This window comes from Girardinichthys multiradiatus, chromosome 3 (assembly GCF_021462225.1).
Source record: "Girardinichthys multiradiatus isolate DD_20200921_A chromosome 3, DD_fGirMul_XY1, whole genome shotgun sequence".
Classification (NCBI taxonomy): domain Eukaryota; kingdom Metazoa; phylum Chordata; class Actinopteri; order Cyprinodontiformes; family Goodeidae; genus Girardinichthys; species Girardinichthys multiradiatus.
Genome location: NC_061796.1, coordinates 18,025,087 through 18,052,418, shown reverse-complemented (window position 1 = coordinate 18,052,418; position 27,332 = coordinate 18,025,087). Strand labels below are relative to the sequence as shown.

At 40.1% G+C, this 27,332-nt stretch overlaps 1 protein-coding gene across 1 annotated transcript; it reads left to right on the top strand.

Moving 5' to 3' along the window:
* The first annotated feature begins 1,527 nt into the window (after positions 1–1,527).
* ibtk (inhibitor of Bruton agammaglobulinemia tyrosine kinase) lies at positions 1,528–25,899 on the top strand. The gene is made up of 29 exons (XM_047361103.1): positions 1,528–1,689; positions 2,397–3,283; positions 4,344–4,440; positions 4,668–4,792; positions 7,229–7,339; positions 9,148–9,318; positions 9,421–9,538; positions 9,858–10,038; positions 10,139–10,262; positions 10,522–10,699; positions 11,245–11,398; positions 12,750–13,134; positions 13,313–13,569; positions 13,657–13,743; positions 13,831–13,913; positions 14,497–14,534; positions 14,645–14,741; positions 14,855–14,956; positions 15,952–16,069; positions 16,340–16,400; positions 16,735–16,862; positions 17,772–17,884; positions 18,052–18,197; positions 18,467–18,597; positions 18,776–18,874; positions 19,029–19,184; positions 21,216–21,416; positions 23,994–24,126; positions 24,514–25,899. Exons 2-29 carry the CDS (start codon positions 2,960–2,962, stop codon positions 24,637–24,639), a joined length of 4,044 nt encoding a protein of 1,347 aa, XP_047217059.1. The 5' UTR covers positions 1,528–1,689; positions 2,397–2,959; the 3' UTR covers positions 24,640–25,899.
* The last annotated feature ends 1,433 nt before the right edge of the window (positions 25,900–27,332 follow it).

Genomic DNA, 27,332 nt, shown 5'->3' with positions numbered 1-27,332 from the left:
CTCTGGGCATGCAACAGTCTGGGTGGTACGCTTCTTTGGAGCTTCTCCACACCGTAACTCTCCCGGATGTGGGAAAAACAGTAAAGGTGGACTCATCAGAGAACAATACATGTTTCACATTGTCCACATCCCAAGATTTGCGCTCCTTGCACCATTGAAATCGACGTTTGGCATTGGCATGAGTGACCAAAGGTTTGGCTATAGCAGCCCGGCCGTGTATATTGACCCTGTGGAGCTCCTGATGGACAGTTCTGGTGGAAACAGGAGAGTTGAGGTGCACATTTAATTTTGCCATGATTTGGGCAGCCGTGGTTTTATGTTTTTTGGATACAATCCGGGTTAGCACCCGAACATCCCTTTCAGACAGCTTCCTCTTGCGTCCACAGTTAATCCTGTTGGATGTGGTTGGTCCTTCTTGGTGGTATGCTGACATTACCCTGGATACCGTGGCTCTTGATACATCACAAAGACTTGCTGTCTTGGTCACAGATGCGCCAGCAAGACGTGCACCAACAATTTGTCCTCTTTTGAACTCTGGTATGTCACCCATAATGTTGTGTGCATTTCAATATTTTGAGCAAAAGTGTGCTCTTACCTTGCTAATTGAACCTTCACACTCTGCTCTTACTGGTGCAATGTGCAATCAATGAAGACTGGCTACCAGGCTGGTCCAGTTTAGCCATGAAACTTCCCACACTAAAATGACAGGTGTTTCAGTTTCATTGTCCAACCCCTGTAGTTTTTATATCTGGCACTGCAATGGAATGGATGTGTCCTCCCTCAGTGATTATCAGTAGACTATGTGGTGTCTATCTGTTAGGTTGTGTAGTAGCGGGTATCCATACTTAATCTAAGTTTTTTGTGGCTTTCTAATAAAAACCAGTAATACCGGCTGCTCCACTATCTACCCCAGTGCCCCAGCCACAGGTCATTCATGACAACCCTTGGGCCATTTATCCTTGTAATGTGTGCCAATGAGCATTCTTATCCTATTCTAACAAAAGGGAAACATTAGAACTTATATTTTATATCACTATGGTATAAATGGGAAAAAACAGCTATGAGTCATATTAATAAAGGTCATTCCTAACAATCTACAGCATTTTTTTCTTAAATAAAGTCACCTTTTAAAGGGTAATCATAAGATTACACTCAAACACTAAAGGAAAATCAAGGTCACTTTCTAGGAAAAAACAAACTGCAATGAAGAGAGAAGAAAACAATTTTAGCAAGTTAACTTTGGAAGAGTTCTTTACTGTAGTGAAATCTATTATATAAAGTCCACCTTTACAGTAATCATTCATCATAGCTGTCTTTTTTTTTAGAAAATAAACCCTATTCCTCTTAAAAGTCTAGAAGAGTTCATCTAATTTTTTGACGTATTTTGAATACACAAGATTATCAAAAACAAAAACGTCATATGACATCATCTAGTAACAGCATCCCTGACGTACTTCACGTGCCCTAAAAAAGAACCAATTAGAGATTAGTGTGTATCCGTTTAGACCAATCAGAAGTCTCGGTATTAAGTGGGCGTTGTTGCCTAACCTGCAGGATTTAAGCCCTGTCAAAATTAACCACACATAAAAAGCCATTAAAGTTTTATCTAAATTTGCAATTATGACACACTGGATGTACGTCGCTAAAGTTACTTTCTCAGTATTCGCTTTTTTCTTCATCTAGCGGAAGGTAAGAGAAGACGAATTTTAACTCTTTTTTTTTTACCGCAGTAGCCTCTTCAGGCTAGCTAGCAATGTTCTCCTAAAGCAAGCTAACGCAGCAGTGCTATTAGATGATAAATGTTAACAAGGAGAACAGTACAAACCCTTAGGGGTGTTTTTCTGAATGGTGGTCGGGTTTGCTTCTACATTTTAAATTGGACAACATTCTGAAACATTTTGAGCTATATAAGCTAACAGCTAAACGTTAGCTTGTGCAATGAGTGGATAGCTAGTTAGGTTGCGGCAAACATTTCTCATTTTATATTCAATAAGTAACTTTTAAGTTGCGTTTCCTTTAAGTGGAATCTAGTGTAGGAACATTTAGAAGTCGTGACAAGATGGCAAACCTTAAACTTAATGATTGACGGCTTATTTAGCCTGTTACATAATGCTGAAATTGTGCTAACATAACTCCCCATCATACTTAGCAGATCTAAACTTTTAAAGTTTATATTTAAGTCCAAGTTGTTATTACCTGAGTCATTTTGACATCCCTACTACCCATTATGTTCTAGCATCTTACTCTGCTACACTAAATGCCTTACGAGAAAGACTTACTGGTGTTAAGGATGCAGCAAAAAAAAAAAAAAAGCAGCATTACTGCACACGTTGTTCTCACACACAACGTGGCATTAATAAATGCTATTTTTGTAATAACCTAATTCTTCTCCTCAGGTACATCCTACAATTATGGAGTTTTAAAAACCAAAGCGTGAGTTTGTGAGGGGGAAGGTGGCCTTTCCCCTCAAGTTGGATGGTTGGACTGCTGTACATGAAGGTCAGGGTTTTTGAAATTGTTGCCTTTTGTAAATGATTGGATAGAAAAACTATTTTTGCAAATCTTGAGATGTACAATTTTGTATCAAACATATGTTAATTTTTGTATTTATTTAATTCATGATGCCGTTATATGCTGCAAGCAGCTTAGTCTGTGTTCAGTACTTGGTCGAGATGGTGGACTGAGACAAGTCAGGAAAAGTCTCTGGGGTCGCTAGGGTGCAGTGGAACCTCAACACAAGCACAATTCTAGCACTCCAAACCAACTCAACCATTTCTGGATACTTTACTTTCCTCGAGGAGCTTTTTTTGCTCTGGACAAATTAAGCCGCAGTGTTCTTGGTTTGTTACAACGCATCCACAAACTTTTGAGATTGTTCACAATTGTGGGTGGTGGGCTGTCAGAAGGACTCTGTGACAGAAGTGCAACAGACTTCAGTGAGGACTTTGAAGAGGCCAGGATGAGTCTGGCACCTCCAAACTGCACCCCAAAATGCCGGTCCCAGCAACACGCAGACCAGGTTGTTGCTGCCCTAACTAGCGGCTCCGAAGGGAAGCTCCGGGCATTCCTGACTTTACACTGCCACAATGCAACCAGTTTGCGGGATGCCTTCGGTCGCACAGCCCTTCACCTTGCGGCCTCTCTGGGAAAGAAGGCCCTGCTAGAGTGGCTGCTGGACACTAAAGGGGCTGATCTGATGTTGAAGGATAAAGAATCTGGCTGGAATGCCCTGCACCGCAGTGCCTTCTATGGACAGATCGACTGTCTCGTATCATTAGTCAAGGTACGTCTTAATTGATCCTTAACAACAGTGCTGATTTTTTTGTTTTGTTTTTTAAGCAAGGATACATGCAGTTCCTTGTAGAAGTATCTGTACCTCACGTTTTGCATTGCTGTAACCATAAACATCAATGTATTTTATGTGATGGGTGAACACAAAGTAGTGAATCATTCTTTAGTGAAAGGAAAATGATGCATGGTTTTCAAAATGTTTGGAGATTCCAAAGCGCTATATGAAATTAAAGTATGACTGGACTGAAAACCTACCAAGTTATTGCTGTCCTGCTAAAATGGTAGGCAGGGCAAGGAGAGGATTAACCAGACAAGCAGCTATACTCAACACTCCTCTAAATACAGTTAAACCATGGTTTGGTTTAACACAGTTAAACCGACAGCAGCATTCTGTGGAAATGCTTTTCTTTATCAAGAACAGTGAAGATGATAAAAGCTGGATGCAGCTAAATAAAGGGCAATCCTGGAAGAAAACCTGTTAAGAGTATGCAACAGACCTAGGAAATGGTCCAAAGTTCACCTTACAGCAGGACAGCAACCCTAAATCTAAGTCCAAACCTACAAAGATCATTGATTAAATCATATTCCTGTTAGAATTGCCTAGTCAAAGTCTGGATATGAATCTAATTTGGAATCTGTGGTAAGACTTAAAAATTATAGTTCAGTCTCCAGGTTTGCATATCTGGTAGAAACATATCTGAAAGACTTGCAGCTGTAGATGCAGCAATAGGTGGTTCTGCAAAGCATTGACTCAGGTGCTGAGAACAAATGCATGCCGGACTCTTTAGAACTTCATTTGTGAAAGAAATGCCAACCATGTATGATTTTCCTCCTCTTATTTTTGCGATACTTTGTGCTGGACTATCACATAAAATACCAACAAGTTGGTGATAAAAGGACAAAATATAAAACATGAAGTTAACTCAAGGTGAAAAAACTAATGAAATGAATCCACACAATAATGTTGTAACACACAAAATTAGTTTTGTTGGACAACGTTCTACAAAGGTGAATAGGGTAATTTGTTCATGGTAATTTTGGTTCATGTGCAGCATGGTGGACTTTTGTCTGCTCATGACAAGGAGGGTCTCTCTGTCCTGGACCTGACAATGAAAGACAGACCAGCACATGTTGTCTTCAAAAGTACAGGTAAGAACAACTGAAAGATGAAACCTATGTGAGGGTGGGGGGTAATCAGACCTTCTACTTAGTCTGGTTTTGTATTTTTGAACAATAAATTGCTCTTTCTGTCTAAAGGAACTAATGTGTAATAATTTCTATACACACTTTTGACTCCTTTTTTAATAGTTTAATAAACCCTCATGTAGAGACAGTGTTGTGGCTCTTCTTCTCGTAGTGTTTTTCTTTTAATGCAGACCCAACAGAAGTGTACATGTGGGGAAACAATACTAATTTTAGTCTGGGCCACGGCAACCAGGAGAGCCGACAGCACCCTGAGCTTGTGGACGTGTTTGCCAGGACTGGAGTTTACATCAAGCAGGTAAGGAGACGGCACACTCATGTTGTGTCATCCCTCAGGAGAGATGGAGTCATCTTTTCCTGCAGACTGGACTGAAAATGGCTTCTATAACACCTCATTTATCAAGACATTGCCAAAAAATGTTACATCAGTGTTTATAAAAAAAGGCACTTGTGCTGCAGAGATAAGTTGCAATTGAGGCAAAGCTGATAACCACTCCCCTCCTGTGAGTCCTGCATTACATAACCTTCTCCTTAGAGTTCATCAGCAGGTTTTTGTTTCCCTTGACTCATAGCTGTCTTGAATTTGCAATAACTGGAACTCTAGAATATTTTTGGAAAGTTGTGATGCTTTTTTTAGATAGCTAGCAAACCACAGACATATCCTCTAGTTGAATATGACATTTTAAATGTGTTGTGTGGTCTGTTTTCTCTTGTCTGATCTTAGTTTATGACATGGTAGATTTGAGTCGTACTGTAATCAGAAGCTGTAAGGCCGTGCTGACCAGGCTGTTTACATGGAAACACTTTCAATGTACCAGGGTTCCTATGCTGTCTTTAACAGGCTAGAAACGTATGGCGATTGCTTTTGTTGGTGTCCACAACTGAATAAGTTTGAAAAAAGAAATTTGAAGTTTGAGTTTTTTACATTTTAAGCTGCACAACTTTCTTTGCAGAGATGTAAAAGATTTGGCGGTATTGCTAAGAGTGGTGATGACTGGAAGCCTTTGGATCAAACACTTTATAACTGTACCTGTTGAGGCAAAATAAACGACTTATTTAAGCAGTAAACCAAAATGTAAAAGATTTATTTTGTAGGTCAATAAAATGTGAGTCTCTAATGGCTAAATCTAAGAAACTTCCGAAAGGAGGAAAATGCTCAAGGAATCAAAGTTGCCCCTTAGTGGTTCTAGTGTTCAACAAACAGCATTTGGATCGTTAATGAGTTAATTCTTCCTGACTGCGTAAAATTTGACTTAAAGAAATCCCAACGCTTGACTGTGACTGAGGTCGGTTCTGTTGCCTCTCAAACACTTCCAGACTCTCTTTACACCCTAACAAGGTAACAGATTTCTGTCCTGACTGACCACCGCTGCTTCAGACTGGTATAGTCTACGCCCAACTGGGATCATGGGTGAGATTGGGCTGAACATTTCATAGTGTGTCCTAAGCTTTTTTTTTATCAGTATACAATTTTTTTTTATTATTTACTAAGATCTTACTGATAATGTACAATTCCAGAGAGTACCATTTTACATTACTTTCTAGAGATCTAATTCTTGCACTGTGTTTTATAAAAAATCTAAAGAAATATCTTAAACTGCCAATTTGTTGAAGTATTTGCAATTAAAATAAAGGCATCAAAGCTGAGAAATTGTGCTTTGGACAACACGTAATTTAGACTTTAAACTTTTATTTGTCCTTTTTAGGGAGATATCTTGTCATAGCGCCATCTCCATCTCACAGATAATGTGAAAAACTTTACAAAAATACAAAAAATAAATTGTGCAGTAGGTTAATCCATGCCTGATTTGACAGGTTTAATGGTGTTATGTATTTTGAAATGGAGCTGCTGGAAGCTGGTCTAGATGCATATAACGCAGTGAAATGGCTCTTTACCAGAAACGATCTTTTAACTTATCTTGTTTCAGGATTTGTGGAAGTGTTTCGAGTTAAATACTTTGCTTGCAAAAATCCAGGCTGGTTTAAAAACTCAGGAAAGATATTCTAGAAATGTGAGTATAGAAAAGAAAAGTATTCTGACTTGAGATGTTTGGGGTAACCTTGTGTAAAACATGGCTCTCTGAGCTCCATTCTAATCTCTTAAACAGGAGCCAGTATTATTAGCTATGAGTTTTGCCTTTTGTGAATTAAATAAATAATTAAGCTTTAGTTGTTTTTATGTCCCTTTTCATACAGAATAAACCTTTTGTGAAGGTTTTTTTCTTATTCCTGAACTGCAAAGTAATTTCATAATATCGGTGTGGGTCGGGCAGATCCGATATCATGACCACACAATGACCTGGCGACACTGAGTGTAGGCTTTGTCTTCCTAACCTAATCCAGCAGGTGCTAGAGGTTAAATATTAATTCCAAAATGACATGCTTTTAATTAAATGAGCTACACTGATGTGCATGCATGTGTGTAAGAGTCCACATCAATGAGATTCTTCAGGAAACATCTCTGTGGTCTATTGAAGGCTTGAGGGCACAATTTATTAATAATGATGTTTGCTTTTCCATTTGTGCCCTGACATTTTATTGGTGTAGCGTTTTTAATGTTGCTACAAGAGAGCTTGGCTGAATATCATGGAGGGGGATGCATCACAGCCTCAGCTGTGAGGTCAAAGTTCTAAGTCTTTCCCGGTACAACCCGGTCATTCAGAATATTGCTTGTTAAAACTAAACGAAACAATGGAAAATCATAATTATGTGTTAATTGTCCTTCTCCCGGTAGGTGGTGCTGTGTAAGTTCCACTCTGTGTTCCTGTCACAGAAAGGCCAGGTGTTTACCTGTGGACATGGACAAGGTGGAAGACTTGGTCATGGAGATGAACAGACATATCTGGTGAGTTATGTTTCATTTTGCTGTGTCACTTTATTGTAACTGCATTAGTTCTCCATGACTCAGCAGTGTCAATAACTACAAGGCAAAGCCTATTCTGCTCAGTCACTGCTTGTCTTTTAAGCACATAAGGCAGATGTAGATCTGGATATTCTTGTTTTGAGCTTCTAAGATTCCTTAGAAGTTGAGGCACAATATGAAGGAAGTCTTGACTCTAATTTATCCTCGGTATCATTAGGTCACCACAGTAACTGAACCTGGGCTTTTGCTCTGAAGTTATTAAAAAAGCCGTATGGTAACCACAATCGACTTGGAAGAGGCACACAGTACTGGTGTGAAGCTGTATTTATCAATACCACTCATTACTTAGTTATGATACTCCTATACGTACAGTGCCTAGCAAAAGTTTTCTTATTCATTGAGTTTGAATGTATTTTATTGGGATTTTATTTAGTAGGCAAAAATAAGGTAGTGCCTAATTTTAGTTGGGAAAAAAAAGATACATTGTTTCCAAATCTGACAAATGTGGAGGGCATTTTTATTCAACCTCCTTCTCTCTGAGCATTCTAAATAAAATCCATTGCCAACAATTACCTTTTTAGATGTTGCCTTCTAAGTAAATTGAGTCCAGCCCTCTGTTTTTTAACCATTGTATAATTCCAGCTGTTCTGAGAAGGCTTCCGACATCTCTTAGAATAGAAGAGTAAAATAATCCCTTTTATATTTGTCCCTCAGTGGCGAAATTCAAAGGGTTTATCAAGATTAAGGTTCATTCAGACGGATCAGGGATAAGGTTGTTTCGAAGTTTAAAGCTGGGGTTTGTTCAGCAACAATATCCCAAGTTTTAAACATCTTAAGGCCCAGGGTAACTCATGGAGAGCTCAAATAAGTCCTTTATGAAAGAATGTCGAGAAGAATGCCATTGTTGAAAGAAAGCTATAAGAAGTCATTTAATTTCCAAAGGCTATATAAGGAACATGGCAAACATGATGGTCAAACCAAAATGTAAACTTTTAGCCTACATGCAGAACTCCACTCGCAGTATAAAATTAACACTGGACATCACCCCAAACTCACCATCCCCCTTTGAAGCATGGTGGTGGCAGCATCATTCTGTGGAAATGCTTTTCTTCAGCAGGGACATAAAAGCTGGTCAGAGCTAATAGGAGGATTGGTGGAGAGAAATGCAGGGCAATATAGGAAGAAAAGCTGTCAGCATTGCAAAGAATTTGAGACCTTACAACGGGACATTGACCCTTAACATGCAGCCAGAGATGCAGTTAAATGGTTTATATTAAACCATGTGTCACACTGGTGTGTTCAAAAACCTAAATCCAAGTGAAAATATTTAGTAATGGCTTTTCAACTATTCTCTTCATCCAATCTGACTGAGCTTGAGCCTGAATTTCAGTCTCTATATATGCAAACATGGTAGAGGCACACCTAGAGCAACTTCCAGTGGTAATTAGAACAGGTGGTGGTTCTCCTAAGTGTTGCCTCAGGGGCTGAAAACAAATACAGGGCACACTTTTCATAAATTATATTAAAAAAATATTATTTTCCCTCTAGTTCACTGTTACACATTGCTCTGTGTTGGTCTATCACAACAAATCCCTATACGATACCTGAGGTTTGTTCTTGTAATGTGACAAAATGTGAACATTTTAAGGGGTGTGAATACTTTTTAAAGGTGGTCTTTATGCAACTACATAATAACTTTGGGGAAAACAAATGCAGACATATCTGTGATTTTTATTTATTTATTTGTTTTTATAGTTTTTTCTTGTATTTTCTTTCTCTGTTGTTTTTAGGTTCCTCGCATGGTTGAGGGTCTGATGTCCCACCACTGCTCCCAGGTGGCAGCAGCTAAAGACCACACAGTGGTGCTGACGGAGGAAGGCTATGTTTACACGTTTGGTCTCAACACCTTCCACCAGCTGGGCCTGACTCCTCCTCCTGGCTCAGCACATGTTCCTAAACAGGTGGGAAAATCTCCCGATCTTTTAAACCAAAAAGCTCAGATCATGCTTTGTTTATTTTTTTTATTTGAGTCTTTCACATCATACATCCCCTGTTTTTATCAGGTGTTCTCCAAAATGCTGAAAGGAAGGGCAGTGATTGGAGTAGCTGCAGGGAGGTTCCACACAGCGCTGTGGACCAGAGAGGCGGTGTATACTGTGGGCCTGAATGGAGGGCAGCTGGGTAAGGCTCGGCAAAACCATTAAAACATGCTGCCTCTATTTTCAGATGCATAACAGTCTGGTTTAATGGATTAAGATGAAAGCCTCTGCATATAGTACATAAAAGCATACATGCAGCAATACATAGAGACTAAAATATGCGTGTAATGGAGTCTCGAATATTGAACTTTAAAAAAAAAATGTTGGAGGGAGGTTTTGTTGAATGCATTCATTACAGCATCACTGGTGAAGAACATGAAATATTAACTAAATAATATGATTCTGTATGTGACTAAATCAGTAATCCCTAGATGTAACTGTACACTGTGTCTTTACTGTAGGTTACCTGCTTGACCCAAATGGGGAGAAGTGCGTGACGACGCCCCGCCAGGTGTCGGCTCTGCACCACAAGGATGTTGGCATCGCTATGGCAGCAGCTAGTGATGGAGCAACAGTGGTTGTGACTGAGAAAGGGGATGTTTATCTGCTGTCTGACTACCAGTGCAAAAAAATGGCTTCGAGGTGAGTGAAACAACCTCCCAGTAGTTTGTTTACAGATGGCAGCTATGAATGAAGGAAACCAGTGGGAAAAACTAGTTTTGAAAGACTTTTGTTTTTCCAGGCAGCTGAACATCAGAAAGGTCCTGGTCAGTGGTGGCAGTCTGGACCATCGAGTACATCAACAGATCTTGAATGACAGCGGAGGGGAAAAGATCAACATCTTGGCATTAGATGAAGCAGGGAGAGTACGTTATGTGTGTCTTTATATACATATCAGCCATAATTACAGAGCCCAGAAGCTGTAGATTTGTAATGCTGTCCTACCAACGGAATGTATCCTATTTATATTTTTATCACCGCCTCACTATTCCTATTGTTATCCAACCCTTGCTGTACAGGTAACAAGAAAACTCTGCAAAAAAAGCCTTGCCTTTATGGTATTGTGCAGATGGCAGTGATGACTAAGAGTTGGGTAACTCCTTGCGTTGATCCCGTTTCCATCAGGTGTTTTGCTGGCGTTCCTCTGGCAGCTCGGTGAGACAATGCCGGTGGGCGTATCCGAGGCAGGTCTTTATGTCGGACATCGCCCTCAGCAAGAACGGCATGATGTTTGTGACTCCTGACGGGGAAGGCTTTAGTGGCGCATGGGCTGGCGAATTTAAAAAGTACGGAGAGAAAAAAGGTGAGAAACTATGTTTTGTCCCATTTAATTGCATTTTATAATCCACTATAGAGGTGCTAAAGTGTATAGAGAGCCTAATTTGCTTAAGTTATTTTCTTTTGTGTGGTTTCTTTGACTTTGGTTTCCGTTTTAAGAATAAAAAAAACCCCAAAAACCTTTTTATATTTTCTGCATGAATAAAAAAAAAGGCCACAAAACGTTCAGATCATAAGTAAAAGTACTTTCTCAAACAGGCCAAAGTTACAGTGCTATCTTTCTCTGCATCAGTTTAATAAAATCTACAAAATACAGTGAAATTCAGCAGGAGACAGGCTTTTTAAAAAACCTAACTACAAAGAACTGCATTATTGCACACCTCAGAAATGTAGAGGTGTGTGTTATCACAATTTGTTTCCCTTACAAGCTCTATTGACACCAGTGTCCACTTAGTAAGGAGAAGAATAGCAGAAGTAAAATATTGAGATTTAAAGGATGTAGGGATTTTGAAACAAAAAGCAAATTTTATTTTTACCTGGTTTATTTTGTAAAACTCATTTGATTTTCAGAGGTTAGCGTGGAGGTGTGTGGTCCTTCGGACGCCGGCACCATGTATGAGCGAATCCGCCTAGAGAAGCTCCCTTTTGTTCACAGAGCTGTGAGCATCACAATGGACTCCAAGGGACGAAATTTTGGAGTCCTTCAAGCTGACCCCAAAACCAGGTATGAGCTCTGCTTAGACGCATTGAAGCATTACTTTTACACATCAGATTAGTTAACACTCTTAACTCAGTGATGATTTGCTTTTTGGGAGATTTATTTACAGATCCAAGGTAAAAAAGGTGGTGGAGGAATCTGTGACTTTACTGACCAGCTTTTTTAAAATGAACATTTAATGCTGATTATAATGAAAGTGTGAAGGGACAGGTCACACACTTATTTGCATCCCATGTTTGCTTCTGTTCTTAAACTCAACTTTGGTTTTTAGGTTCTCTAAAACTGGGTTGGTTTTAAAATAAATTGCTTGTAAACTAATCAAACATCTTAAAATTTTTGTTTCAGTGTAGAAAACACTGGATGTATAAGAGTAAATTTGTACGGTCTGCATGGTTGTATTATGTAGTTTAATCAGATTATATACATTTCTGGACATAAATTTAGACCCATTTGACTATTTAATACTTTTTTTAATTACTTTTTAAATGAATTGAAGTTTTATTAAAATAGATAAATTACAGTAGAATGAAGTAGCTTAAGTATAAACGGTTCTGGAGCTAAAATAACCAGGAAGAGAAATGGGGAATTTATTTATTAGTTTTTTGAGGAACAGAAAATGTGAAATCTGATCTCCACCATCATTAAAATGTTCGCTGGTAGCCGTGCCATCTAGAGGTGGGAACACTATTTATAAAAAAAATCTTAAAGTTCTGCATGATATTAGGGAAATATACCATTTAGGATAATATTAATAAACGTCGCAATAACAATATGAACTGTTACGATGTGTAAACAAACAATTTAAAGGTGGTAATGTCTTTCTGCTTTGGGTTCATAGCACATAGACCAAAGATAATGAGCAGTCCATCCAGCTACTGGCAAACAGTGATTATTTCCATTTATTAATAAAGTTGTTTCTTGCTGATGTCTCTGTTTTGGCCATGAAACAACTTAGTTGTAGTTTCCTAATGACTTTAACAGCTTGTTACTACTGTATCGTCTAAAACGGTCGTGCTGCGGTAAACAAAAAAGAGTCGCTGAATATTTTACAGGCATAGAGATCATGAATGCCTAATATTTATTATTTCCTGTAGCTAACACTTAACTGCCGTCAAGGCAAATCTCAGAGAAATGAATTCTACAGTAAATCTGCGGTCATGATGATATAATCACTCGGCACCAAATCTTCATGTTTTTTGACCCAGTTCTAAATAATCTTTAACCTTTCAGAAGCACGTACTGATGTATTGGGGGTTGATGAGGTTTTCAAGTTTTTTTTTTTTTTTTTCTATAGTGTTAGACATGTCTAATAAACCAGAAAAGTAAATTATTTTTTTTGGTTATCTGCATCTTCCAGTTTGTATGAGGTTCCCAGCATCTCTCCGTCCTCTTTCGCCCAACATTTCCGGAGCCTCTTGGAGGAGGCGGACGAAATGGACAGCATCCACGATGTGACGCTTCAGGCTGGTGAGCGCAACTTCCCCGCTCACAAATACATTCTGTCCATGAGGTCTGAGTTCTTCCGGAAACAGTTCATGTCCGAGCGTTGCGGGGTGAACGAGGAGCTCGATAAGGAAGTGAGAAGGAGCGAAGATGCTGTCGGATGCGACTTACTCATTTTGGAGAAAATCCCAGCGGACATGCTGGAATATGCTCTGCACTTCATCTACACGGATGCTTGTGAGCTTCTGGTGCACGGGGTTCAGCCAAGAGGCTCAGGGATGTCAACAAGCCAAAACCAGGTCGGTAGAGAGTATTTTCTTCTTTCTGCTAAAGGTTTGTGCTATGCCACGGTCTATTTTTATTTAAGCTTAATAAAGTTCTTCTCCAGTCTGTCTGTGGAGTATCATGGATACACAGTTTTCTGATTCAGCTGGGCCTATTTCATTTAGACTGTGTTCCTCTGTCTCTTTTGGCCAGGACTTGGAGCACGAGAGGCTTATCAGCAGTCTGCAGGACCTGGGTCTGAGAGGTTGCTCAGCCCTTGAGGTGTACCATTCCCTTTCCCCTTCAACCAAAGGTGACAACGACAAAGCAAACAACAAGGGCTCCAAGTCTAGCAAAAAGGGGAAGGGGGGCAAAGGTGACAAGCCAGGAACCAACGAAGGAGGGGCCAATCCTGTGAAAAACTTACAGGCTGTTGCTAAAAAGCTTGGCCTAGGGAGCCTGTCTGCACGGTGAGAAGCTGTTTGCTGCTCTAAAGCAAATGCAGAATCGATTTAATGTCAGCAGCTCTAATGATTCTTTTGTTTCCATCTCTTCAGACTGGATGGCGTGAAGTACGAAAATGGAAAAATCAATGTGATACAGAAGAAAATTGGCAGCAAACCCACGTTTTTCCAGAAAAAAGGGTATTAATATTGGTTAGTTTTAGTTGTAAAAAAAGGAAAAAACGGGTGACAAAGAAAGAAACATTTCTAAATTGTTTTTGTTCACAGCTCCTATCTATGTGATGTCACTTTAAAATCGGATGACGGGAAAGAGTTTCCATGTCACAAAAGTGTCCTCTGTGCAAGACTGGGTAAGAGGCTAAGACTAGACTAGGAAACAATGGCTGCTGATTGGTCCATTATATCCTGTATCAGTTGGTAATATCATGTGTGTAAAATTGTAAACTATATTCTTTTGTAGCAACATCTTTGCCTCTTTTATTTTTAAACATATTGCCATATTAGAACCACAGACTTTAATTTGTTTTACTGGGATTTTAGGTGATAGATCAACACAAACTAGTGCATAATATGAAGTGAGAGAATGAGAATACATAAGTTTTTAGGTTATTTTTACATGAAAAGTGTTACTGGCCTTTGTATCCAGCCCATTTTACTCTGGCGCCCCTAAATATTGACCAAACTGGTCAGGGGCTGAATATAAATGTACGTCACACCTCAGATTTGTGTTTTTAAATCGTTTTCAAATTTGTGCTTTCCTTCCACTCCACAAATACACACTAGTTGGTCTTTTCCATAAAATTACATTAAGACACTAGACTACTTCAACAGGTTATGAATACTTTAGTGAGTTCCTGTAAATGTTATTATCCTCATGGAAATGCACATCCAGGATGTTTATGCTTACGTGGTGTTGTTTTTTCCCCGGATCAGAATACTTCAACAGTATGCTTGGAAACCCTTGGATTGAGGTAAAGAAATTTGATGAAAAATAAATGATTGCTGTATTCTCTACCCAGTGAACTTGTTCACATTTACACCCATGCTCTAGTTGATAATGCTGTTGCGTTCCATCCTTCAGGCAACATCATGTTCTGCACTAGAGATGCCCACCAGCTCAGAGATCCTCCAGGTCATTCTCGAGTATATTTATACAGACGAGTCTCCCACCATCAAAGGTAGTGACTTGGGGTTTTTTAGAGGCTGAAATCACATTTTGAGTAATTAATGATCTTCCATTTAGGGTTAGTCATAATGTTTATTGTTACTTGTTTTCATTTTATCTCAACAGAATCTCCCAATGTTGAGTTTGTGTGTAACGTGCTTGTTGTGGCTGACCAGCTGCTCATCACGCGGCTGAAGGAGATGTGCGAGGTCGTCATCACTGAGAACCGTACGTTGTTTGATTACATTACATATTAGCCATTCAGTTAAGGCAGCATGGATCTTTGAAAATATTACTTTTAAAGCTTATTGTTTGTAATGTAGAGCGTGAAGAAATCTTCTGGTTGTTATCAGATTGTAAAATGAGAATTAATAACCTTAGATGAAGCAATTATGTTAATTTGTTTATGGAACAGAGATAAAAGACAAAGAGAGGAAGTCTGACTTTTAACTGTAGGATAGTTTGGTTTACAGAAGAGTTCATGGCTGATTCAATAACAGCAGGACGCTCTGGTCTTGTGGTTTCACAAACCCAAATCATCAGCCCTCCACCACCGTGCTTTGCAGTTGAAGTTGGTATCGATATGAAGCATTTGTTTTTTGCAGGGGTTCGGGAACTTTAGCACCCAACATGCTGACTGAGGGTTTTCACCACTATGACTTTTCTTTTATATCTCCCTGATCACTGCACAGTATGTGCTTGCGGTGAACCTGAAGGGACATCTGGTGTTGGAGGGAGGGTCAGTGCAGAGTTATCTGTTGTCTTAAGACATTTCCTTTTTCACTGCTGAATGGTGGCCTGAAATTAGCCTTGAAGTGATGTTTTGAACCCCTCCTGCCTTCCTTACTTTGACCTTCCTGGATGGTGGGTTACTTTCTGGTGACAACAAATGCTTTGCTGTGATTGTTGTTAATGTTTTCCTTTCCTGGCATCATGTTAATACACATGCTTCAGACCAGCTAACTGCCTTTTTATTCTTTCCCATGAACGTTATAATAGTAGACTGTTTGTTTTTGAACTGCTTATAGTTTGGCTCACTATTTCTGAAGAAATATGTTGGGAGTGTTTGTTGAAAAAAGGGGTATTTACTCTTTAACGCGACTGTATCTTGTAGCACTACAGATATAGTATGATAAATTTAGTGAGGGAGGATCTTGGACGGATACAGAAACACAGTTGTTGGATTAATAAATATAACACCCCCCCCCCCCCCCCCACCCCAGTGACCCTGAAGAACGCTGCGGAGCTGCTGGAATTTGCCGCCATGTACAACGCAGAACAGCTGAGACTGTCCTGCCTCCAGTTCATCGTCCTCAACATGGCCGCCTTGCTGGAGTCAAAGTGAGAGTCAGTTATTACGAGTGCTTGCCAAAACTAACTCGTACCATTTGAACAAGTGTTGTTTTTTAATATCACAGCAAATAAAGCTTAGAGCTATTTAATCTTGTGTTATTGTGGTATTTAACTAAGATCAGGCATGTGGTTGCTTGCTTGATGTCCTGTTTATATTAGTAAACCTTTCTTTCTATATATTCTAATCTGTGTGATTGATGCTAATGTTGGAAAATAAAGGTTTATGTGTTAGCGCCTTTATTTGAATGTTGTCCTCAGGGCTCTGGATATTCTTAGTGATGAGGTCCTCGTGGAGCTTTCTGCAGCTTACAGGAGGATGGTGAGTCACACCAGTGCTCCATACTGCTCATGATTTCAATGTTTGCTCATCAGGCTTGTTGTGGTGCACAAGGAAGATGATTGTTTGGACTTGGTTCTGGAAAGCTTGCAGGCTGAATCAATGCCTTGGGCTTTTTCTCCTTGTCCTTAAGTCATTCGTTTTCAGTATTTGCAGTTTGGCAGAGAACATTGCTCCACTCTGACATACACAGCACAGGAAGGACAGGCTTATTTTAACGTTTATGTGGAGACAAAAATACCCAACCTTCTCATCCATTACTTGGATCAGAAACCAGTGTCACCCATTGAATGTGTGTTTAACTGCTTGTTTTCAGATCCCAGCAATGCAAAAGCGGGTCATCACTCCATACCCTGGTGCACCAGACCTCAGTGCATATGAGGAGGAGGATTTGGACTCCTCATTCAGCCCCAAACCAGAGGGAGAACTTGTGCAGTCTTGCAGGTATACAAAAGAATGAATATACTAAGTAAAACACTGTCCCATTTTAGAGGTCTAGGAAGTGTCTTTTAATATGAACATGGCTTTGATTAAGAAAGAAAGCAGAAGGAAAGGTCTGCAGCCTGTACAAGCTGTAATGTGTAACAATAATGTCGCAGGTATATTGGTGCCATAAAAAACAAAACCCCAAAATAGATCCCGTATAAACACACTCTTCATGGGAATGAATGTTATTTTAATGATGCATTGTAACAGTTGTGATTCAGGGTGTACAGATGGCTACCACATAGATGTTTTTTATTTTATTTTATTTTTTTTATTTAGGTACAGATGTTGTTCTCTGCACCTAGATGTTTATTGTTGGTTAACCGTTCTTCACAAAGGGTCAAAATGATACATACAGCTTAAAATATATACATGCATCCCATTAGAGTTTGTACAAATGTATTTTGTTTATTAGCATGTTGCGTCTCCACCACTCCCCTTTGTAGCCATCAAAAACCTTCTACAGAATAGTGGCTCGATAGTTGACCACTGTTTTGGCCAAATTGGGGGAGCTTCTTGTAGCACTTTATAAATGGTAAATGCAATCCAGTCCAAACATTAAATTAGTTTAATATAAAACAGCTAAATAAAATAACAATTTTGATTTAAAGCCAGAGATCTTCCAAAAACCACAAACAACCTCGCATGGAGAAAATAAAAGTTCCAACCTCGTTCAGTCCAAAGACTGTCAGCTGGTTATTCATGGTTCTTTTGAAGTAAACTACAACATTAATGCATTTTGTTGCTCTGTACTTGTGACGTGTGTAATGACAATAAATTGAATCCTAATCCTAAAGAGGTCTAAATGTTTTTAATGCACTTTCCATGATAAGATTCTGCTTATACTTATTTATCTTCCATTCTCAGGGAAATCCTGTTGAAGAAAGCAAAGGTGAAGGCAAAAAAGAAACCGAGGAGACGCTCTGACAGTTCAGGAGGCTATACTCTCTCTGATGTCATTCAGAGCCCTCCTGTTGCGGGTACACACACTCAAAATATACACACACAAAACAAGACCTCAGCATCATCATATTTTGCATTAAATCTGCTTCTATACATTCGGTTAAAAAACTCTTCATCGGTGCAGGTCTGAAGATGGCAGCTTGTTTTGGTTAATCTTACAGTAGTGTGCCATCCCTTTGTCCAGTGGTGTCTCCTATTCTGGTTAAGTCGGGGAAGGCCAACTCAACAGAGTCTCTACAGGAGGTCCTCACATCTGACTCAGAAAGCAGCTGCGTAGGAGTCGGCAGTCCCCGAGACGTGCAGTCTCCTGTCTTTCATGACAAACCTGAGGTTACTTTACATCTTTATCATGTAACTTATGCTCATAGATCATCATAGGAGTCTTAAGTCTTACCAGTTAATACTTTGATTTCTGCTCATCGTTAACCTTAAGCTTTTACACTAATGTACAGTTATGTTTTGAGTAAATGTACTCCTTGACAGATGCTTTAACTTGTACAAATATTCTAAGGTTTGCACAGCTATAGTACAAATTGTTAAAGGTATTGTTAAATCAAATGATGTATTCATTTTTATTGTTTTTAATTTTCTTTCCGCAGGATGAGCGAACATTCAGCCAGAAACTGAAGACCCCACCCAGCACTCCAAGTTCCCTGAGAACCAACCTTCCTAGTCTCCTGCCAACTCCCCCAAGTTCCAACTCAAAAAATATCCTCAAGAGTAGTCCTTGGTAAGGATGCTTTTCTCCACCATTTATGCAATTTAAGATAAAGTTCTTGATTAAAAAGTGATAAAGTAACTTAAGTGCAGGTATAAATAAGCAGCACTTTAACCTTCTATCACACCCCTTCATTGTCTTTGAAATAAGGGAATGTCTCCATCATGCCAATATATTTATGGTTTTACAGTCCTGCTCATGCACCTGCAGTCTTGGATTTGAGAGCCATCATGGATATGGAGGCCAGCTCTCTACAGACTCTTGGTGCCACCCATAAAAACGCTGGAATGTAAGAGGATGATTACTTCTTGTTTTTATTAAGCAGATGCGTGAACACATATTGGACATAATGCCTTTTGAGCCTAGTAAAGGCATTTGTGCCACACTACATGTAGATTGCATTCTACTACTACAGCTGAGTGGATTTTCCTGTCTGCCTGCAGGGTCACCTCCCACATCAAGCACTCCCCTGTTTCCTCCAAACTGTCCCAGAAGCAGAGGAAGATGTTAGCAATGGTCAATAGGGAGGCCAGTGTGGATTCTCCACCATCCAAATCAGCTCCCATAGTGACTCCACCCAAAAGCAGCGAGAAGACTTGGTGAGCTAGCTGATAAATAACAGATCATAATGCTTTTTAAAATTGTGGTTCTATCATTGTTAATGTGATTCTTTTTCTTAGCTCAAAGCCTTCAACTGGAATGTCAGAAAATTCATTCATCTTCTATACAATTATTCCATAGTGGGTCACGGGGCAGCTGGTGCCTATTTCCAGCAGTCTACGGGCGAGAGGCGGGGTACACCCTGGGCAGGTCGCCAGTCCATCACAGGGCAACACAGAGACATACAGGACAAACAACCACACACACACATTCACACCTAAGGGCAATTTAGAGAGACCAATCAACCTAAAAGTCATGTTTTTGGACTGTGGGAGGAAGTCGGAGTACCCGGTGAGAACCCACGCATGCACGGAGAGAACGTGTGTGTGTGTCGTTTTAGCTTTCTGTTTGGGTTCTTTACTGGGATTAAATACAAATGCTGTTCCCTGGAGATGCATTAATCAAAAAACTGCTGGGCATTTTCTGACCTTATTTTTGTAAAACCTTCCAATACTGATTTTAGCCGATTCCCCTTTTTTCTTGAAGAATAAAATTATAACAACAGAAGTGAAACATTTTTCCGGGCATCTTGGCCATTAAGAATTTATGTTAGGAACACAGTTGACGTCTTGCTACTCTGTGAAAAAGCGGGTGCTGTTTAACCTTGTTTTAATAGAAATAAAAAGCATCATATATAAGCGCTTAGTATGGCTAGCAATACAAAAAAACAGCCGTTTCCATGTGTACTTTCTAGCGTATTTAGGTCCGTACTCTACCCTGAAATTTCCAAATCCTGTCTGCCACCATTTCCAATGTTTCATTAGTCTCTTTAGTTTTCTTGTTATCTGCTGAAAATATTGCTCTCACTCACTCTCATGCACCCTGAATAAAGTGCAGACATTTCTCAACAAAGCTTCATAATTCTCTGCTTCTTTTGACCCTAAGCACCTCACTGATACTAACAAGAAGTCTTCTTCCCATCATTACAACTTCCACACAAAGGAGTGTTGTCAGCACGCCCTGATGTTGCAGAGTATGGTGCTGTCACTGATTAAAGATAGGATTTTTGCTTTCCAGCCTCCGGTCAGGTCTGATTAAGTTGAAAGTCGGCTGATTTCAGTACCCAGGTGTTTTACTCATTTCATATCTGGTTCTTCTGAAGTATGATGTGGGGATAAGAGGTTAGTTTGAAATCCTGTTTCACATTTGAACAATGCAAATGATCAGGACCCTGTCCCAATACCCGCACTTCCACCTATGTGTCCCTGAATTGCGCGTTCCCGTTGATGGGTTCGAGTGCGTAGTGTGTCCCAGTTCTCCAGAGTCGTCCTTTGCCCCGCCCCCTTTGTGCCCCACATCCGCCCTTCGGCGAAGCCCGCATCAAAGCGGACTTCGCCGAAGTATATTACCCACAATTCACTGCTGCAGATGACGTTCTGAGCAAAAACCAATCACAACCGTCAACGTAACCAGCCATCAAATCAGAATAATAAGAACTGCATTTTCTTTAGACAGCAAGCCGACAAATATATTTTTTTACTGGTTTTTCAGGTTCAACATTATAAGATACCAGTGGGTTCAGAATGAGTCTGGGCAGTCAGTAGCCCATAACACTTTAGTTACCTTTCAAACAAACACTGGCGTGGCGAGAGTCTGGTGTAAAAGCCTCCTTCACTTCCTGCACTTTCTTCTCCTCAAAACAATTGCTTGTTGCAGTTTTAAATAGTTTTTTTAGCAGCAAGACTGTGAAAACAGCGTTGATTCCCGCCATTTTTGATGTTGCAGTTACGGTGCAGAGGTGCAAGTCAATGACGTAACCCCTATTGTCCCAATTCTCCAATTTTGCACACTTGTAACCTGCGCACTTCTACCCCTACATGCACTTGTACAAAGTACACACTTCATAGAGGGGCGTAGGGTGGGAATTGGGACAGGGCCCAGTACTGGAAACAGAGAGGCAAGTCATTCATTTCCTTTGGCAGTAATACTCCAACATTTTCTTAATTTGTTTCACTGTATGGTTTCTGCAGGGCAACAGCGGTCCAGTCCCCACCTTCTTCGTGTTCATTTCGGGCCCTCATAGAGGAGGAAGAAAGCCGTTTAATGAGAGAGGGGCAACCAGGAGCACAGAGTGTCCAGAGCGCCCTGGGACCCTCTGTCAGCGCTACACCTGCTGCCAGGAGGGTCACTTTTAAAAGCTCTGAGAGCGGCGAGCCAGAGAAGCCCATTGGGTGAGCAGAGTAACATTATGTAATTCATTAGTGCTTCACTAAGCATAGAAAAATGAGGTTCAATGAGGCTTAATTAAAATGTTTTAATGTGCAGGTCATAGATCAAATGAATAAAAATGATCTTCGGCATTCTTGAGTTTTTTTTAAATAAGAGGGAGTTTTAAAATGGTGAGTTTCTCACTGCCTGTTTTGTAATTTCAGACTGAAGCAGAAACAATTAACCAAGAATTTGCTCAGAGCTTTTTTTTCTGATCTGTTCTGCTGATTTCCACTAGAAGGCACTGTCGAGGTATTTATTGTGCTGTCATAGTTGGCCTTTTTTTTGTTTGTTCATTTCAGTGTCATATTTCTACTTTATATTATTGCTGTAGGTGGAATAAAATGCTTAGATTGATTGAAGTTGGAAGTTAAAATGTTTCAACCAAATTTTCACAGGACGGGAAAGAAATTATGTAAAATTGTTTCGTATCTTACTGGTTAAGTTGTTGACTCAAAGTGCTGGGGTACTCTGCTTGGATGCATTGAGTGAGGCAGGATACTCCAATCTGGGTGAGCTGAACTGCTCTGAGTGACCCGATACAGCTGGGTTGTCCTGCCCGCAGAGACTGAGTCACTCTGACCTTTACAGCCTCTCTTGACAGCTGGATAAACACAGTATACACACACAGCTCTGGAAGCGGTGTTCTCTGCTGTTTTATACACTGTCTGCCCCGATGTGTATGTGTGTGACCCAAAAGAAGTGTGTGAAGCATGCAGCCATCTTTGATTATCATTCATTTACAGGATTTAAAAGCAGTGTATCCCAAGCTTCATCCTGCAATGTAAACAGCAGATTTCTGGATATTAAACAGTGATGTAAATCAGAAATGATAAGGGCAGTCCTCATGTCACAGCCAATCACACAGAGCAGAGAACAGGTTTCAGGTTCTGCTTGGCATTTGCATGAGCAGAGAGAGAGAGATGAGTTTGAGGCTCAGTCAGGAAGCAGGGTAAGAAGCCATCATTGCTCCTGCTTTCCAGATCCCGAGTCAGATTTAATTGAGATGCCTCTCTAATCTGTGATTTGACAGAATGTCAGACATTTTTTCCATCTTAGGTCTTCAGCAAGTACTTCCAGAGGAAACTCCTGGCCGTACCATTACACTGGCCTGGCCCCACTATCCATATGACTGAATGCTTTTAGACACATTTACAGTGCTTTGCAAATACTAGAATTTTTTTAACTTTCTTGTGACATTACAGACACAGACGTTAATGTATTTTATTGGGATTTTATGTCAAAGGCCAACACAAAATACAGCCTAATTCTGTAGTGGAATGATAAAAAAATGTGAAAAGACATTAAGTTTGATGTGCGTTTGCATTCAGATCCCCTGAGTGAATCATTTTTAATATCAATTTTAAATTGCATTACGGTCTGGCATTTAGCTAGGCCATGCTAACACATAGTTAGGGTTGTTTTGCTGGAAGGTGAACCCCTGCCCCAGTCTGAAGTCATTTGCTGCTTCTAATGGTTTTTCTTGGTGTATTGCCATGTATTCCCATCAACTCTGACCAGCTTTTCTGTCCATGTGAAAGAAATGTTTTCCCCGCATCATGACGCTCCCACCACCCTGGGTCACTGTGGAGGTGGTGTTCAGGACAATGCAGTGTTAGATGTGTTCAGGCCAAAAAGTTGACAGCTAGGCTCATGGGACCAAAGCTCCTTCTTCAACATGTTTGCTGCATCGCCTGCATTGCCTTTGACAGACTGAAAAAGGGACTTCTTATGTCTTTCTTCTCACATGTGGTTCATAAAAGACCAGATTTGAGGAGTGCACAACTAATGGTGGGTATCTCCAAAAGATTCTTTCACCTGAGCTCTGGATCGATGCCACTGCTTTTTTTAAAATGTGTCACTGACACTGAAAATGGCTAACCTGAGGTCTTCTCCCAGTAACATCTTCCATACAGTATCTTCCATTCTGGATATGCGAGACCTAGATAGAGATGTGTGGCCAACATTTACAACACCATATATGGAGAAAAAGAAACTCTAAACGAACACCTTACACCAACTTTTAGGCATGGTGGAGGTGTGGTGATGATTGGGGTGACATTGGATCCACTAGAGCCTGGTAACTTGGTCTCTTATTTGATACATTGCCTCATGAGATAGAGGATCATGAACAGGACATTGATCCTAAGCCCAGCAGCAAATCTGCAACGGACTGGCTGACAAATGGGTAACATTAACAAAATAATCAAGGTGTTGCCAAGCCCCTGTCAAAGTCCAAACCTCAACTTGATTCAGATATTTTGGAGAGTTATACATAAATGAATGCCTGATATTCTAATCAACTTAAGCGAGGTTTGATAATAAAGTTACGCAGAAAATCATGGGAAGTACCTTTTTTTTTCTCCTCATGAATAAAGGAATTTTGATCAATCAGGAAAAATGGAGGTTACAGCAGGTCTCTTAAGTGAGTTGAGTTTAAAGCAAAGTAAAAGCCATAGATACAGGCATGTTAACATGTCCTCATAGCTTGGTTGGCATCTGGCATCTAACCGTAACCCATCCCGTGTGTCTCCCCTCAGGCCCTGGGTGCTGGCTGCAGTGGGCAGCCCTCCCCTCTCCTCCACGGTGACCTTTGCTTCCATTGTGGAGGAGGAGAAGCAACAAGAAGCCGCGTTGATCCGCAGCCGAGAGAAGCCGCTGGCGCTCATCCAGGTCGACTGCACATGCACACACTCACTCTCATTGTGACTGAATGCAGACCTTGAACTAGAGTACATAGGGGTGGAATGTCTGCTATCCTTTCCAGTCTGGCTGATTATCTGTTTAACATCACCTTCTGTACAGTGCTGCACGTTGTGTTGCTCTCGATGCTTCCCTCCAGCTGCTGCCAGACGTCTGCCACTGCCTTCACTAACCACTTTTCCCTCCATGTGGCTTTCTGGTTGTCATTATCTCAAAGACTCACACCACCATTAGACTTTCACCGTCAGCGTTTCCTGTTTTCACCCACAAGTGAAATGTACTTTTGCTGAACACATTATTCCATCCCATCAACTGCAGGATCTGTTTTTTTTTTGTTTTTTTTTATCCCCTCTGCAGATTGAAGAGAGAGCCATACAGGACCTGCTGCTCCACTACGAGGCCCGGGACAACCCCGATGAGCTGATACTGGTTGAGACAACAGCCAGAGGTCCCATGGCAGCCCCAACCTGGCACAAACACTAAGGATGACTAATCATCTGTCACCACAACATCAATATACCATTGGAGTGAAGAATTAGAATCCAGATCCCACTTTCTGGTGAAACAACATAACTCGCCTATTCCATTTTGTAGCTGATTTCCCCACCGTGTTGCTTCTTTATTGTTGCATTGTGTCTTGTTTATTGGAACAACTGGTTTGTACGTCACAAAGTGCTCCTAATGTGCTGCATTTGCTGTTGTATTTCTCAGCAGAACATTTATAGTAAACAAACTTCCTCAATAAATCTCATCGTGTGAAGTTGCCAAAGAATTGAAACTAGGTGGAGAACTTTAAGCTGTAAAGTCTTGTCCAAACTAAATAATGAGGGCTTCCTTGTGACTAACAAGTAAAGGTTCTCAGGTTGATTGTGAAATTTAAGATTGCCAAATATCAGCTTGCAGAGCAACAGCTTTAATAAGTGGGATATTCTGTAGAGGTGCACTGATCAGGCTTTACCTGGCCAATACAGATTTTTGGTTTTCTTTGGGGTCTGATCTGCTGATTTGGATTTTTATTATTCGCCTTAAAACTATAACACACAAAGAAATGTTCTACAGGTTTGTTAATAGATCCAATGAAAAATGAAGGAAATGTAAGATTGTTCTTTTCTGCATCATAGCACAGTTCCCTCACCTTTAACAGAGTTTTACTAAAGTCTAAACGAAGTGCTTCAACTTAGATGCCATTTGATGGATTTATAAATGGAAGATAGTGTGAGTTCTTAGTTTTGATGCATTTAATGAAATGGGAAGGAAAAAATCCGAATTTTCAGTATTTGACCTGCTGAACAATGAGAGATTGGCCAATTTTGATCTTGTCCAGTTCATGGGTGCATCTGTTTTCTTTTTGTTGACAGATTTCCTTAGCTGTTACGTCAGCAGTAAACTAGTACTTACAAGATCAGTATCTTTAAATGGAAGCTATTGGAAATATACATTGTCTGATGTAGTTACAATGAATGCTAAACCACTGCTCTAGTAGGAAGGAATATTGTGAAGCTGGTTATAACTAATGTTATGCAGAGACAGTGATCTTCAGATTTAAATCTTCTTCAGCTCAGTTATGTTCTTTTTTTTGTCTCTGCTCTTTTCTTGAAGCCAGTGTGAGTTTGGTACCTCAGCTTTAGACCACATATTCTTATCTCAACATACCTATTTTTTGTTTTGTTTTTGTGTCTAAGACTTAAGGATGTGAAAACAAACTGGCATGCAATAATAAAAACATCTCATCTGTGCAATAAACTTGTCTCGTGTTTTATATAGGATGTAAGTGATTTAAAGACTACCTCTATTGTCTCAATTTGCTATCTTAGTTGTCATTTACTGTCAAAACTTCTTATTAATGTTCTTTTCAGTATCCAATAAAAATACCATTTATTCCCCACATCTCATCATGCCACATCAGCCCTGAATGAGAGAAGGACCATTATGAAGTCTCAGTCTGTGATTAACTGTGATGACCCTGATCTCAGCAGAGAGGATGGGGATTGAGGGATTTTATTGGCTGTAATTGAACACAGAGCGTCACATCGGAAGTCGGAGAGACAACTCGTGGGGAAAAATGTTAATGACAGATTAGGATGTATTAGCTGAGGTAGAGATGACACATTGGTTACATGAAAAACGTCTTCCTTTTGACCTCGCTCTAATGCAATGTGGGCAATTTTTACAAATGGGTGCTCATTGTGTTTGTGCTCAGAATAAAAATGTGGTCTGTGTACAAAATGTCTGAAAATTGGTTTATTGAGCACAATATGGAAGTTTCCTTTAATGTGAATGGCTATTTTCGGTTGTTAGATTTTTGGCATTTAATAAATGTGTTTTAAGGTTTTAGTCACAGCTCATTGGGTTAAGTTAAACCTTTTATTAAGACCTTATGTTTAAAATATCTTGATATTTTGTTTGTTTAACTATCAAAGCAAGCAGGTAGGCTGCCAGAAGTTCGTGTCTCAAAGGCCACCAGTCCATCAATGTTCTTGGGTTTATTTGCTGCAACCACATTTTTCAAATCCCATCCAAATTCTTTAGCAAAGTTTAAGTCAAGTACGTAAGATGGCAATCTTCCAGCACATCATTTAAAATCACGCCTTGGTGGACTTTGAGATATGCTTGGGAACATTGTCCAATTTTAGGTCCAAAAGGATGAAGGTTCTGCTTTGCCACAGATGGTATGAAATCTCCAAGGATTTCCCTACACCTGCCTTCCACACAGTGGTGGATCTTGCATGAATGCTGCCTCCATTACCGGCCAGTTTGTGAAAAGTCATTCGAGCAATGTAAAACGCGAAAGACATAAGTTCTTGTGCAATCACCCCACATCCCCTTTTGCTGCCCTGGGCAACTGCCTTTATGAAAAGCCACCACTACCTCCACATACTGCAGCTCTCTGGTGCCAAATGCAAATGCTTCTCTGTAGGCATTGAGTTCTTTTCAGCACATAATTTTTTCTCCCCCAGACATAGGCCTGTCCTTGATCCACAGGCCAGAAAACTCCCTGAACCTCTTTGGATTATGCATATAGCTGTGAGTAAATTGGAACTGGCCCTGTTGTTAATGCCTTGTTCAGGTATGGAGCCCTTCAGTGTTAACCATGTGTCTTACTGTGGAAACTGAAATCTTAGTGGCTACTGCTACCAAGTTCTGATGATGTGCCTCCTCAGAAATATGGTTGCAGC

What these genes read in the sequence shown, in the direction of transcription:
- ibtk (XM_047361103.1), top strand. Translation starts at nt 2,960, where the DNA reads ATGAGTCTGGCACCTCCAAACTGCACCCCAAAATGCCGGTCCCAGCAA. An exon ending in CATTAGATGAAGCAGGGAGA is followed by an intron (nt 10,263 to 10,521) that starts GTACGTTATGTG and finishes CGTTTCCATCAG; the next exon opens with GTGTTTTGCTGGCGTTCCTC. An exon ending in AAAGTACGGAGAGAAAAAAG is followed by an intron (nt 10,700 to 11,244) that starts GTGAGAAACTAT and finishes TTTGATTTTCAG; the next exon opens with AGGTTAGCGTGGAGGTGTGT.